The sequence below is a fragment of the Canis lupus genome, chromosome 7, assembly GCF_011100685.1.
Source record: "Canis lupus familiaris isolate Mischka breed German Shepherd chromosome 7, alternate assembly UU_Cfam_GSD_1.0, whole genome shotgun sequence".
Lineage (NCBI taxonomy): Eukaryota > Metazoa > Chordata > Mammalia > Carnivora > Canidae > Canis > Canis lupus.
In genome coordinates, this window is record NC_049228.1 from 64,451,659 (window position 1) to 64,465,555 (window position 13,897).

General features: G+C 43.4%; 1 protein-coding gene across 1 annotated transcript in view; it reads right to left on the minus strand.

The window, feature by feature from the left end:
• Positions 1 to 1,525: 1,525 nt before the first annotated feature.
• LAMA3 (laminin subunit alpha 3) overlaps positions 1,526 to 13,897 on the minus strand; it is a 249,900-nt gene continuing 237,528 nt past the window's right edge. The window contains 8 exon segments of the mRNA XM_038543644.1: positions 1,526 to 2,061; positions 2,754 to 2,873; positions 4,279 to 4,312; positions 4,314 to 4,373; positions 6,054 to 6,184; positions 6,280 to 6,439; positions 10,412 to 10,552; positions 12,858 to 13,041. Coding sequence (XP_038399572.1) covers positions 1,916 to 2,061; positions 2,754 to 2,873; positions 4,279 to 4,312; positions 4,314 to 4,373; positions 6,054 to 6,184; positions 6,280 to 6,439; positions 10,412 to 10,552; positions 12,858 to 13,041 — 976 coding nt within the window. The 3' untranslated portion in view covers positions 1,526 to 1,915.

Sequence of the window (13,897 nt, forward strand, 5' to 3'; positions counted from 1 at the left end):
AGAGGGACTGCTGTTCTTCAAGCTACTACCAAACGGAAGAAAAACTGGTGGTGGTAGTGAATTCATTGTTCCTTTATAATGAATCAAGGAAGTGCTAATGAATAATCAGCACTGATGACTTTCAGTTAGATTAACAGCACGAACCCAGAGGAAAGAACCACTCATTTAGTGAAGCTGGTGCCAAGACAGGTAAAATGGATGCTCATGCAGACTCAGTGTCTGGGTGGTAATCATCTGATGAAGTTGTCATTTGAAAAGCAAATGTTGGGGATCCCTGGGTGGCTCAGCAGTTTAGTGCCTGCCTTTGGCCCAGGGTATGATCCTGGAGACCTGGGATTAAGTCCCACGTTGGGCTCCCTGCATGGAGCCGGCTTCTCCCTCTGCCTGTGTCTCTGCCTCTCTCTGTGTGTGTCTCTCATGAATAAATAAATAAAATCTTAAAAAAAAAAGAAAAAAGAAAGCAAATGTTTTCATGGGGCACATGGGTGGCTCAGTGGTTGAACGTCTGCCTTCAGCTCAGGTAGTGATGCCTGGGTCCTGGGATTGAGTCCTGCATCAGACTCCCTGCAGGGAGCCTGCCTCCCTCTGTGTGTCTCTCATGAATGAATAAAATAAATAAAATCTTTTTAAAAAAGAAAGAAAATCAAACGTTTTCAGAAAACACATAGCTTAAGGTCATGCAATTCAATGTCTGAGTCAACATAGCACCTCTAATGCCCACTATGGTGCCAGCCTCTGTTGAATGCCCTCTGTGTTGCAGAACTTGCTACCTCTCCAGGAGAATAGTCCATGGTTACATAGATATGGTTGTTAGAAAGCATGTCCACAGGAATGCAGTGTGAGGGTCAGGAGAGCACTGGGTTGAAGGGAATGTGGCTCCATTTCAGAGGTGGCAGGCAGGGAGCAATAAAAATACCATATAGGATTACTATGTCCAAATTTTAGTATTATTTGTTATTTTTTCTTCTGAGGGACAAATTCTATGTAGGAGACACAAAAATGCTTATATAGTTGTCTTCATTAGGAAGACTGGTGCTGGGTAATAATACTGGTCTAGTACATAGCTCATTATTTTGTAGATAAAACCAGAAGCAATTCCTCCTTCCTATTGATGCCTGTTAGCTTGCCATGCAAAGCTTTAATTATAGGATGTGTATCTATCTCAGCTCCCCTCCTAGATAGTTTTTGCCCTCAAGGAATTGATAATCATAATCTAGACTTGGTTGGTAGCACACTGTACATAGGAAACCAAAGGGAAATACAGGTTCATTAATTCCGTTTGTTATTTACTATTTTATGAATACTGTGTGTCTCTCCAGTTGGACTGCATATTCCTTCTGGGTGGGAATTACTTCTTTTGCCTGATTGTATGTCCAACATTGAGCACACATAGTACCTCACCAGTATGTGCTTAACAATCATCTGTGGAAAACTATGTTGTAGGCAGCACACTGAACACATGCTGAAGAATTAGTATGATTAACAATGACCATCAAGCCATTAGTTTAATGCTAATAAGACATCATAATTTAAAGAGTACACTGCTTTTATTTAACCCCATAAGTTATAACCCCTTAACACATGTACAATTTTTTGTGTTTTTAAAGTGCTTTGAAAGATATTTATTTTTTTAACAGGTGGAAAATAATGTTTTTCAAAAGACATTTAATTTTTAGTGGAAAAAGATATTATTGAAAGCATGTAACAATTTGTTCAGCATCTTCAAGATATGGGATTTTCATATAAAATACGCATGTGGCACCAAATGCCAAAATGATCGGTAAATGTGGTTGGAATTCAAAATTAGACTAGTCTAGATGGCATCTCAAGTCAGCAACGATCTTGCAGAGAGAGAGGGAGGTATGTTGGGTCGCCATAGTTTTGAAGGTGATTTCCCTTGCTGGAAAGGTTTGAGTTAGTGGTCAGGACAGCCATTCAGGCTGACAGTCCCCTGCACATCTAAGGCTTCAGTGACAGGGATGGGAATGTGGTTGACTTGAACGTTCTTCAGGCAGCCAAAAAATGATTTCCACACGGGCAGCTTCAGGGTCTTCAAATTGGCTTCAAGAGAAAAGGGAGGCATTCAGTGTGTAATTCACACTGTCAAGTGAACATACCCAACTTAAGAAATAGTCTCATTAGAGCTAAAGGTACCGAGGGTCTTGGGCCACGCACCCAATGCCCCTGCCTGTTGTGATAAATAGCAACAAGTCTACTCTTCAAAATCTTCAAAGAAGGAGATTCCATAGGCTAAATCAATAGATAACAACTCTGGTCACGGAAGACCCATAAAATTAACAAACTATTTGGAGGAACATAAAACAAGGAAGAATGACAAGGCTCATTCCAGGCAAAATTCCAGAACCTGCTTGATTCTCCATGCTGGCCCCCCAAAGCTTAATAACTCACCAGTAAAACTAAATGCCTAGAGAGGAGAGACCAGTTTCAGCCCCTTTCCTGATTCTTTGCTGATATCAGGCTTCTAGGTTAATGAGGCCTCTTAGGAGGGGCTTATAAATGATAGGCTTGGACCAGAAGCAGCAGCAGTAATATGGCCTGGGCTATACAATTTGCCCATCGCTAGCAATGAGATTTTTCCCATGTGTTAGAGCAAAGGGCCTCACTGTCTCCACTGTCCAGCCAACTGCTGCCCAACTATTAACCAAAGGCATTGGATTTAGTCGGTTAAGATAGAAATGTTAAGAGCAGACACGGGGCAACACGGGTGTAGAAGAAGCCAATGTAAGAGTTACCTGGGATACCTCCAACATGTATTGGCTCCTGAGTGCTGGCAGATGGGAAGGGAAGCCGTCCAGTTGTGTAGCTATTCTCTGAGTCCAGTTCCAGGTGCACGATGTGTTGTTTTATGGTGACTGGGGGGAAAGGAAGCTGGTCAGGTCAATTACCTGAGGAGAGCCCTGCCAAAGGCTTCCTGTCTACACTAGTGTCACCACAGGCTTCTGTTCAGCTCATTCCTGTGGGAGCACTATTGGTAGGAATTCAGCCAACCTGAACACAAATTCAACTAATTTCTCAACACCAAGTGGTATTGGAGTGTTCTACATACATTACAGAATTTAATTCTAAAATGAATCTGTGAGGAAGATATTATCATTCTTCTTTCCCAGACAAGAGACTATGACTCTCAAGTATTGAGTCTGACAAGATGGCTTGGTTATAAGTTGAATGAGTTGGGATTCCAACCCCAGTCTCCACAGGCCATGTTTATTCCATGCTATCTTAGCTTCTTTCCAGGGAGACACTGACTCCTGAAAATGGAGTCGCTTTTTACCCTCCAAATAAAATTCTTCCAGTGTTAACAATCTTAACTAATCGCCTTGGAGTTGGCATTCCAATTAGACAAGAAGAGACTACCTCTTGTACAAAAGGTATTTTAGCCAATGCGTTTTAATGTTTCTCCAAACTAATGTGCACAGGTTATTCATAAAATCACAGATTTGGTTTGGGAGGCTATGCCTGTTCTCCACCTGGTGATCTGTCTACACCACCTTCAGTAATATTAAGTGTTTTTTTTTTAAGATTTTATTTATTTATGAGAGAGAGAGAGAGAGAGAGAGAGAGAGGCAGAGACACAGGCAGAGGGAGAAGCAGGCTCCATGCAGGGAGCCCGACGTGGGACTCAATCCCGGGTCTCCAGGATCATGCCTTGGGCTGAAGGCGGCGCTAAACCGCTGAGCCACCTGGGCTGCCCATATTACATGGTTATTGAATAAAAACAACCCAATAATAAACTTTAACAATAGTAAGAGCAGATACTTACTAGGCACTTACTACGTATTGGGCATTGCTGCACGCTTTACATATATTATTGCATTTGGTTTTTGCCCTGGGAGGTGGATGCTACTTTTACCTCCCTTGTGCAGAGGAGGAAACTGAAGATAAAGAGCAATTAAGTGGCTTGCCCAAGGTCACTTAGATAAGGGCTGGGGCTGAGATTTGATCTCTGTTCTTTTTGATTTCAGAGCCAAAATCTAAATCATAATGTTATACTGCCTTGAAAACAAACACAGATTCTCAGTTTGCTGAGCTAAAAAAAAAATTTTCTGTGTCTGCATTGGAGGATGGGTTGCGGCAGCCCTAAATTACATAAATACAGTTAGGATTGATGATGAACATGTTCTCACGGTGTTAACCTGGGTGGCCAGCCTGGTCAGACACTAATGGATTGAGGAATTGAGGCTGCCTTTGGGACATTCAAGTCCAGAAGGATAGGGAGACTGTTTCAGGGTGTGAACAACAGGCCACTGGACATCATACCTGTCACCGAGTGCCACCGTCCATCACACAGAGACCTGCTTTGGTGTGATCGATGTCAGGATCCCCCCTGCCTCACTGTCTACTGAGGCTGTGACCTGAAACACACATGCATTTTCCTATTGCCTTCTGGCTGGGGGAGCCAACTTCCCTGCTTTCTTCCCTTCGCAACCCCCCACCACCCTGAAGCACTTTAGACACAAGCCCCCTCCCACAGCAGGTGATTGTACCAGGCGAAGGCTTTGCAGGAATCTCTCTGCTGCCTCCCTTCCAGGCAAGCAAGCTACAAACCCAGGGCCCAGCCTGAAGTTGCTGCCTAAGATGATGGGCGCTGCCCTCCCCATCCAAGCCCCTGCTCTGTCAGGCTCTACTCAAAGGGCACTGATGAGCATTGAAGACCTTCCCCTGCTATTAATACGTGACAGTGGCTCCATTTAGAAGGATGTGAAATTTGAAAGGCAAAAGTGCTGGCTGAGGCCTGCACCCCTCTGCAAGGGCCAGACAATTATAATAACTCCATGAATGCATGCCTTCTATGGGGTTCTTGTTCAAGGAATTCAGCAAGCTAACTGCATTTGTACTGGGCATGTGTCAGGGGTCAGGCACTTTGTGCTAGCGTGCAGAATCTCGCATTCCCACTCTCTGGGCCAGGGCCAAGGGCTGAACCAAGGTGAACAAATGTGAGGAGGAAAATAAGCGATTTGGTAACTAATTTGCATTTAATTTGCATGTAGCTCAATAGGGCAGCCAATTCTCAGGCAATTTTCCAGCTGAACAATGTCAGTGCTGTTATGAAGGTCATCAGGTCTTGATTTTTGTGTGTGTATTTCTTCCCCAGAAGCCCTCCTGGAGCCTCCCCCCCCCACCCCTCCCCCTTTCCTGAGAAGCCAGCCCTCACTCAAGGCTAGATGAAATGCTGCCTGATTCATGAATTGATTAATAAAGTCAATTAGATCTTCAAATTTACTCAGTTGAGTTTTTTCTCCTTAAGATTATCATTATTTGCTCTTTGCCTTGAGGCCTTCCTGTAAGGATTTGTTTTTTACAAGAATTTTTGAAAAGGCAATAGATATAAGCTGGTGGTGAGAATAGCGTAATGACCAGGCCCATGAGGGATGGGCAGGATGAGCAGTAGAAGCGTACACTGAGGGAGGAATCCATGCCAAGCCAAAGGAAGCCCGGAGGGCAGACCCAGGGGCCAGCCTGGCTGCAGGAGCCAGAGAGGCTGGTGGGTTGGTGTAGGGACCATACGGGAAATCTGAAACTGATTCAGTAGACACCAGGCCATGGGCCTGAGTATGACATGCTATAGACTTCTGTTGAGAACATCTATCCCTTGACTTCTGGTACTGCCCTTATGAATAAAAGTAGAGATGTGACAAGGGATATGAAGGGGAGGAGAGAAAAATGTACATTTATCGAGTATATGACAGTATATGGCAAAAGCTCTAAGATATAAGCATTATTATCCACATTTTAAAGATAAAGAAAGTGAATATGAAGTAGGTTAAGTAACTTCCCTGGGGGGCCATATAACTAAGTGGTGCAGTTAGATTTCAGCCCAGCTTATTTGAGTTTTTCCAATTTTAAAGATGACCAAACGATGACCAAACGATACGCTAAAAAAACAAACAAACAAAAAAAAACACTAAGTCCTAAAATCAGGTCTCTTAAAACAAGATGGGATCCCACTCCCTCACAACTCCATCTACTGTGGTCTCCTGAAATGAAAGTGGTTCTACTTAAACCCATAGACCTTGTCATCAAACAGTACGCACCTTTCCGGCCTCCATATAAACACATAAGTACCTCCCTGGCTGACTCCCGACGTGCATTAGGATGCCAGTGAGGCTTCTTGGGCGAATGCTGAAGACCAGCTTAAATTCGGGCCCCAATAGCACAGAGTTAGCTTTCAAAAGAAAAAAAGATAAAACATCATAATTCAAGAGAAAAGATGGAGTTCTTCAGACTCAGAGACACAATCTTTTCCAAACTGCCCCTTACCTAGGATGACATGACCTCCTTCCTGGGAGAAATAAATGCCTTTCTCCAAAGAGCCACCCAGGCAGGGCGACACACCAACACTTGCAGAAGGGGTGTCCAGGGGTTTCAGATCCAACTGAAAATTCCTCAGGCATCCCACAAAGCTGTTTTGGGGGAGGCTCTGCAACCAAGTGGAAGAGAAAGCAAACTTCATTAAGCCACAGCTCCCAGACACACGTGGGCAGCCAAGGTTGCAGTTGCCTGTAAAAGGGGGCAGGTAGGGGGATTCATCTATCCTGCTTCAGAGTCAGGTGGGCCTGACTGTTGTGTTTGGCTCCCTGCCCACACTGCCAAGAAAAACCTGCATACCAGATGTCCGGTGGGTGGCTGAAGTCTGAGGGTGCCACCAAACCAAGTGGTGTGTGTGCAGGGGGCAGGGGCAGTGCAGCTTGCTAGCTAGTGCTGGTCAGTGACCCGACCCTGGTCCACACAGAAAGGGCTGCAACAGGGGAAATTTCCACCTCGCTGAATACAGATCTCACTGTCTCTTTGCAGGTACAAACCACTTCTTCAGGTTTCATGAGCCTATGTGATTGCTTAATGCGGGGCAGCTGACTGAAAAAGAGGCCAAAGCATTCCGAAAATAATAAAGTGTAAAAAAGCTGCCTACATTATTGGGCTCAGTGCACCACCAACAAATCACGAAAGCGGTGGAGTTAAAATAAGACACAATGCACAGCGTCGGGGGGCAGGCATAGAGCACCTAAAGGTGGCCTGGAACATGGGCTCTTCACCTGGGGCCCAAGGATGCACCTCTAGGGTTCTGTGATCTCTTAAATTACATACCAGATGCTCTCCATATGTGCATTTTTCTGGGAAGAAAGGCTATAACTTTTGAGAAATCTTCAAAAAAATGGAAGAATCACTGAATAAAATCCTTAAACCCCCTTCCAGAATAAAGGCTTTTAGGACTCTGGAATCCTACAAAACAGATGCAGTGTATGATCATTTTAAGACACGGGGATTTTAGTAGAGATGCATATGGTGTCAGTGTCAACAATAAACTGCCAATTGGACTCCTGGTGAAATTTTTAGTTTCTTAAGATTTACCATCTAATACAATGAAGAGCCTGTATCTGAAACCACTTCGACTCTCCAGGGAAGGTGATCCCTAACTGAATCCCTAACAGCCCACTGCAGATTTTGATATTCAGAGAAAGACATTGATTGGAGGAAAGGGTGTGGAGGAGGGGAAGCCATGGTTTGCACCCTTGAGTGGAAGGAATGCTGCATGAGGAAACTCAGTTTGTAAGAGTGATGTAGATGCAGTACTACGGGTCGTCCCATATATTAAGTGCTGAGTGTGACCTATCCAGGTCAAAAGAATAGCCATACTGCACTCTTGAATAGCTACCCTATCCTGTGATTTCTCTGAGAGGGAAATAGGTACAGAGGTTACCGAAAAGTAAACATTAGGGACACCTGGGGTGGTTCAGTGTTTGAGCGTCTGCCTTTGGCTCAGGCTGTGATCCCGGAGTGCCAGGATCGAGTCCCACATCAGGCTCCCCACAGGGAGCCTGCTTCTCCTACTGCCTATGTCTCTGCCCCTCTCTAGGTGTCTCTCATGAATGAATAAATAAAATCTTAAAAGAAAAAGAAAAGTAAACATTAACATCGAGGATTCTCCTCGGCAATTAATGTTATACATCATATATGTATTATACAATATATCATATATATTACATAATAGTCATTATATATAATAATGTATTATTACTATATGCAGTATTAATATATATTAATTATATATAACTATATGATATGTTATAAATATATATATGATCTGTAGAATATAAAATAAAGCAAAACAATACTTTATGACTTGCTGGGGCTTTGACCCAAACCCCATTGCAAAACTCAAGTGGGCCAGGCTGAACCCAGGCAAAGGTATGGTGGCCTAGGCTAGGTCAGCCTGCATGCCTACAATCCAAGTTGGCTGAAATTTCCTGTTCAAATTATGTCCATTTCCAGGCCCAGATTTGAGTCTTGGCCCTTCCTGCTGCACTGCAAGCAAACATCACACCATTTGTTTACATATATTTATTTTATGGTTACTTACACTTATGGTAAAAAAATACTGGGTTTCCATTAATGGGAAGACATCCTTTTAAAATAAACTTAAATTTAGGGCACCGGGGTGGCTCAGTTAATTAAGTTTCCAACTCTTAATTTCAGCTCAGGTCATGATTTCAGGGTTGTGAGATTGAGCCCTGCCTCTGGCTCTGTGCTAAGTGTGGAGTCTGCTGAAGATTCTCTCTCTCTGCCCCTCCCCCACCACCCTGCTCACAAGCACGTGCCAAAAAAAACTTAAATAGTGAGTTGACAAAGAACAAGCTATTAAGTAATTTTTTTTTAATCTTGGCAAAGATGTTGAAGGTGGCACATATTGCTAAAGTTGAATAAAAAAAACCTTAATAAAAATTCTCCATCTGTAACCTAAAACCTATGTTTCTGCATTCTCTGGAAGAGAAACAATTCATGTCTATAAAACCATGGAAAAGCCTTAGATTCACTCCTTCAAGCCTGTGTCTCAAGCTGAACTTTAAAAGTGAAGGGTTGGGAATGGGGAATATTTTCTGTGGGCTTCGGGACATTAATTAGATAATTTAAAAGACTGTTGAAAATATTTTGAGATTCTTTTTTTTTTTTTTAAAGATTTTATTTATTTATTCATGATAGTCACAGAGAGAGAGAGAGAGGCAGAGACACAGGCAGAGGGAGAAGCAGGCTCCATGCACAGGGAGCCCGACGTGGGATTCGATCCCGGGTCTCCAGGATCGCGCCCTGGGCCAAAGGCAGGCGCCAAACCGCTGCGCCACCCAGGGATCCCATATTTTGAGATTCTTGAATATCTTACATAATTACAATTATTATATATTAAAATGTTTTAAATTGAGATATAATTGACATATACCATATTATTTTCAGTTGTACAGCATAGCATAGCAATTCTCTCTCTCTCTCTCTCTATATATATATATACATACACATATTGGTATGATTACCACAATAAGTTTAGTTAACATCCATTGCTACATATAGTTACAAACCTTTTTTTCTTATGATAAAAACTTTTATGATTTACTCTCTTAGCAACTTTCAAACATAAAATACAATATATTAACTGTGGTCACTGTAATGTACATTATATTCCCAGGACTTAGTTATTTTATGACTGGAAGTTTGTACCTTTTGATAACCTTCATAATTATAAGGTAAATTATTTTTATATAAGTTCTAAAGCATAACTTTATTTTTTTGCATGAAATGCTTACCATGCTAAGTGTATTTACTGTCCATCACCATACAAAGTTATGACAATATTATTGACCATCTACCTGATGCTGTGCTTTACATCCTCATGACTTATTTATTTTACAACTGGAAATTTGTACCTCTTAATCCCTTTCTCCTATTTGACCCATCCCCTACCTCCTCTCCTGCCAAACACCAGTTTCTTCTCTGTATTTACGTCTATTTCATTTTTGCTTATATGTTTATATGTTTTTTTTTAGATTCTACAAATAAGTGAAATCATATGGTATTTGCCTGACTTATTTCATTTGGCAAAATAGCCGCTGGGTCCAACTCTCTTGTCATAAATGGCAAGTTTTCATTCTTTCTTGTGGCTAATATTCCAGTGTGAGTGTGTGTGTGTGTGTGTGTATCACATCTTCTTTATCCATTCATCTATCAGTGGACACTTGGGTTGCTTTCATATCTTGGCTATTGAAAATAATGCTACAGTAAACATGGGGTGCATATATCTTTTTGAATTAGCATCTTTCTTCATTTTCTTTGGGTAAATACTCATGGTGGAATTACTGGATTGTATGGAATTTCTATTCTTAATTGTCTAAGGAACCTCCATACTGTTTTCCACAGTGGCTGCACCAATTTACACTCCTACCAACAGTGCATGAGGGTTCCTTTTTCCTCACATCCTTGCCAACACTTGTTGTTTCTTGTCCTTTTGATAATAACCATTCTGACAGTTGTGAGGTGATAACTCATTGTGCCTTTGATTTGCATTTCGTTCATGATTAGTGATGCTGAGTATCTTTTTGTGCGTTGGTGAAACATAGCTATTTACCTTTGGCTTCTCTGCGGGAGATGATCCCAGGTAAACAGGTGCTGTGAGGCTGAAGGTGGAATTTCCAGGCAAACTTCCCTCCCGGGCCCTCAGACCATCCACAATTAGGTGCCCCTTCTTGTCATCTTGCCCAAACACCACCTTAAGAGTAAAGAAAATATAGTAATCATTTTTTATCTTTGACAATTGGTGATGTTATTCTTGGTCACAGGATACTTTTTTTTTTTTTAAGGATTTTATTTATTTAGTCATGAGAGACACATAGAGAGAGGCAGAGACACAGACAGAGGGAGAAGCAGACTCCCCACAGGGAGCACGATGTGGGACTTGATACCAGGACTACAGGATACGACCTGAGCTGAAGGCAGATAGATGCTCAACCACTGAGCCACCCAGGCGTCCCACAGGACACTTTTTTAAAACAATGTTTCCAGGCAGCCCCTGTGGTGCAGCAGCGGTTTAGTGCCACCTGCAGTCTGGGGTGTGATCCTGGAGACCTGGGATCGAGTCCCACGTCGGGCTCCCTGCATGGAGCCTGCTTCTCCCTCTGCCTGTGTCTCTGCCTCTCTCTCTCTGTCTCTATGAATAAATAAATTAAAAATCTTTAAAAAAAAATGTTTCCCTGTTTCTACAAGGAGCTTTATAAAATCAGAAATTTTTCTCCCTAGTATTATCATCACCATTTTGTGAGATGATGTTAGATACTGGATAGAGTAGGCTAGAAAAGTGAGCTTTAAAAAAAAAAAGATGCCTCGCTGTGCCTGGATGGCTCAGTCGACTGAACATCTGACTCTTGGTTTCAGCTCAGGTCATGATCTCAGGGTCCAGGGATCGAGCCCCACTTTGGGTGGAGCCTGCCTGTCCCTCTTCCTCTCCTTCTGCTCCTCCCCTCCTCGCATTCTCTCTCTCATATAAATGGATACAAACTTTAAAAAAAATTTCTCAGCAGGGCTCCTGGAGTAAGGGGCCAATGGCTACTTCTTTACTAACAAGAGAGCACACATTTTCAACTCTTCTTTAGAAGTCCAGATCCCTGGGCTCTGGGGTACACTGAGCCATCTCACGGCAATAAGACTGTCCACTAGTGACTCCCCGACGTATATTCCCAGCTGTGACCTCTGGCCATTCCTGTCTACAATGGTGGGCTTGAATGTCTGCCAGGGAACCCAACCCTAGGATGTTCACAGCAGCACCTTTATTCTTCCCCAGCTCTAAAGTGCTCCTTTCTCGGCCACATGCCCTTCCTCCCCATCTTCTGCGTCTCAATAGCAGTCCCTCTACTGACCCAATTGCTGGCCCCAAGTCACAGGACTTGATACTGACCCCTCTTTCTCTCACACTCTGCATGCAATCCATCGGCAAGACCTCTCAGTTTTCGGAGAACATCCTAGACAGTGCACTTCTGATCGCGGCTTCTCGAAGCAAAGGCATTTGTGTCCATCTGGCCCCCTTACTTCCCCTCTTACCCTCATCGCACCTCTTTAGCTAAAAACAGCTTTGAAAATATCCATCTATTCATGCAATGCTCCTTTTTAAAGATTCTTCAGAAGTCTCAGACACACTCAGAGTAAAATCTGAGTCCTCATCTTGGCTTCAATGTTTGATGTGGACCCTGCCTCTCTCTTGAATCCCAGCTCTCCTTTCTGTCCTGTTCACTCAGCTGGTTCCTATCTCAGGGTCTTTAGACTTGCTGTTCCCCTCACCTGGAACACCCTGCCTACAACTTCACATGATTGTCACTTCCCGAAGCAAGCTTTCCCTCACTACCCTGTCTGACACCGTCCCATACTCAGACATGTCCTTACCTGGCTTTAGTGCTTCCTCCAAGCACTTCCCAGTATCTAGCTAACTGGAATTAATGGGGATTTTTGTTTATATGCTCCAGGATGGCAGCTCACTCAATATTTGTTCAGAGACTGAGTGAGGACAACTTGTCAAGCCACTTAAGTAAGTGTTTTGAATTCCAGTTCCCTCATCAGGGAAAAAAAAAGTCCCTTCTTGCCTTAAACTGTATCTCTTGAAATCTGGGATGTCTTCAGGCAAGATCTGGAAAGCTAGGGATGTGGGTCTTTAAGCTTGTGTTATGCAGAAGGCATTCTTGGCTCGGAGAGGGCCCCAGACACCTGGGCATTGTCTTGACAGAGACCAATGGTCCAAGAAGCAGGGGTGGGAAGGGGCACGGGGCCACTGCCCAGGGAGGAGGCACAGCGGGACTGAAGCAGCAGTGAATAAAGCCCAGCTCAGCACTGAGACTTCCAGGCACCACGTCATTGCAATTGCCGGCAGCAGTCTCCCTTGCCAAGGTGCTGGGGTGCTCGGTGCCTCTGAGCACACAGGCTGTACCAGTGCTGTGCCTCTTGGCTGAAAGAATGCTGAGACTCCCCTCCGGCTACACCACTGTGAATTCTGCAGCCACCAGAGCTGCTCATGCAGCCCCAGCTCTTACCGTGTGCCATTTCCCATCATTGCACTTCTCCTTGCTCTTGAGCCTCAGCTTCTTCCCTCCTGCCCCCAGAGCGAAGATGAGCCGCCCCTTTGAGAGATAAAGAGCCATATAGGAGTTCTTGGTGCCCGTGTAGAACACCAGCCCTCTGGAGGAAGCCGTCTGCACGTCCACAGCAAACCGTGACCTGTGGGGAGAATAAAGCAATAGGCAAGGAAGAAAAAGAGAGGTTTTTAGTGTTTTTCTGAGTCCCTGAAGCCAGGAGAGAAGGGTGAGGCACAAACACCCCAACCCACATATTCAAACAAATAAACTAAGGCATGTACTGATTAAATGGCCTATCTCTTGGGGAATTTTTAAATGCTCTTAGGGTCCCGCTATTAAAAGTTTTGTGTATGATTTTCTTACTGTATTGGGGGATAATGAGGAAGCTCTATGGCAAACGTACTCCTGGTGTTAAGTCCCAGCACATGGCATGAAAGAAGGTGCCTTACTGTTTTTGTTTTTTGTTTTTTTTTAAATCTACATTTAAAAAAATCCTGGTGGGACACCTGGGTGACTCAGTGGTTGAGCGTCTGCCTTTGACTCAGGTCATGATCCTGGGGTCCTGGGATCAAGTCCTGCATCAGGCTCCCCACAGGAATCTTGCTTCTCCCTCCGCCTAGGCTCTCTGTGTGTGTCTCTCATGAATAAGTAAATAAAATCTTTAACATTTTTTAAAAAAATTTAAAAATCATGGTAAAGCACATACACGATATAAAATTTGCCACTTTAATCTTTTTAAAGTTTACAGTAGGGTTAAGTACATTCACATTCGCAACCAGTCTCCAGAACTCTCTTTGGAGTTGAGCAATACCAAAGTTCTGTACCCATTAAACAACATTTCTGCATTCCCTGTCCCCCCCCCCAAAAAAAAACCCCTGGCGACCACCATTCTCCTTCCTCATCTCTCTCAGTTTGCTTACTCTAGGACCCTCATATAAGTGGAATTATATAGTATTCAGCTGTCTGTGACTAATGGCTTATTTCATGTAGCAACCAGT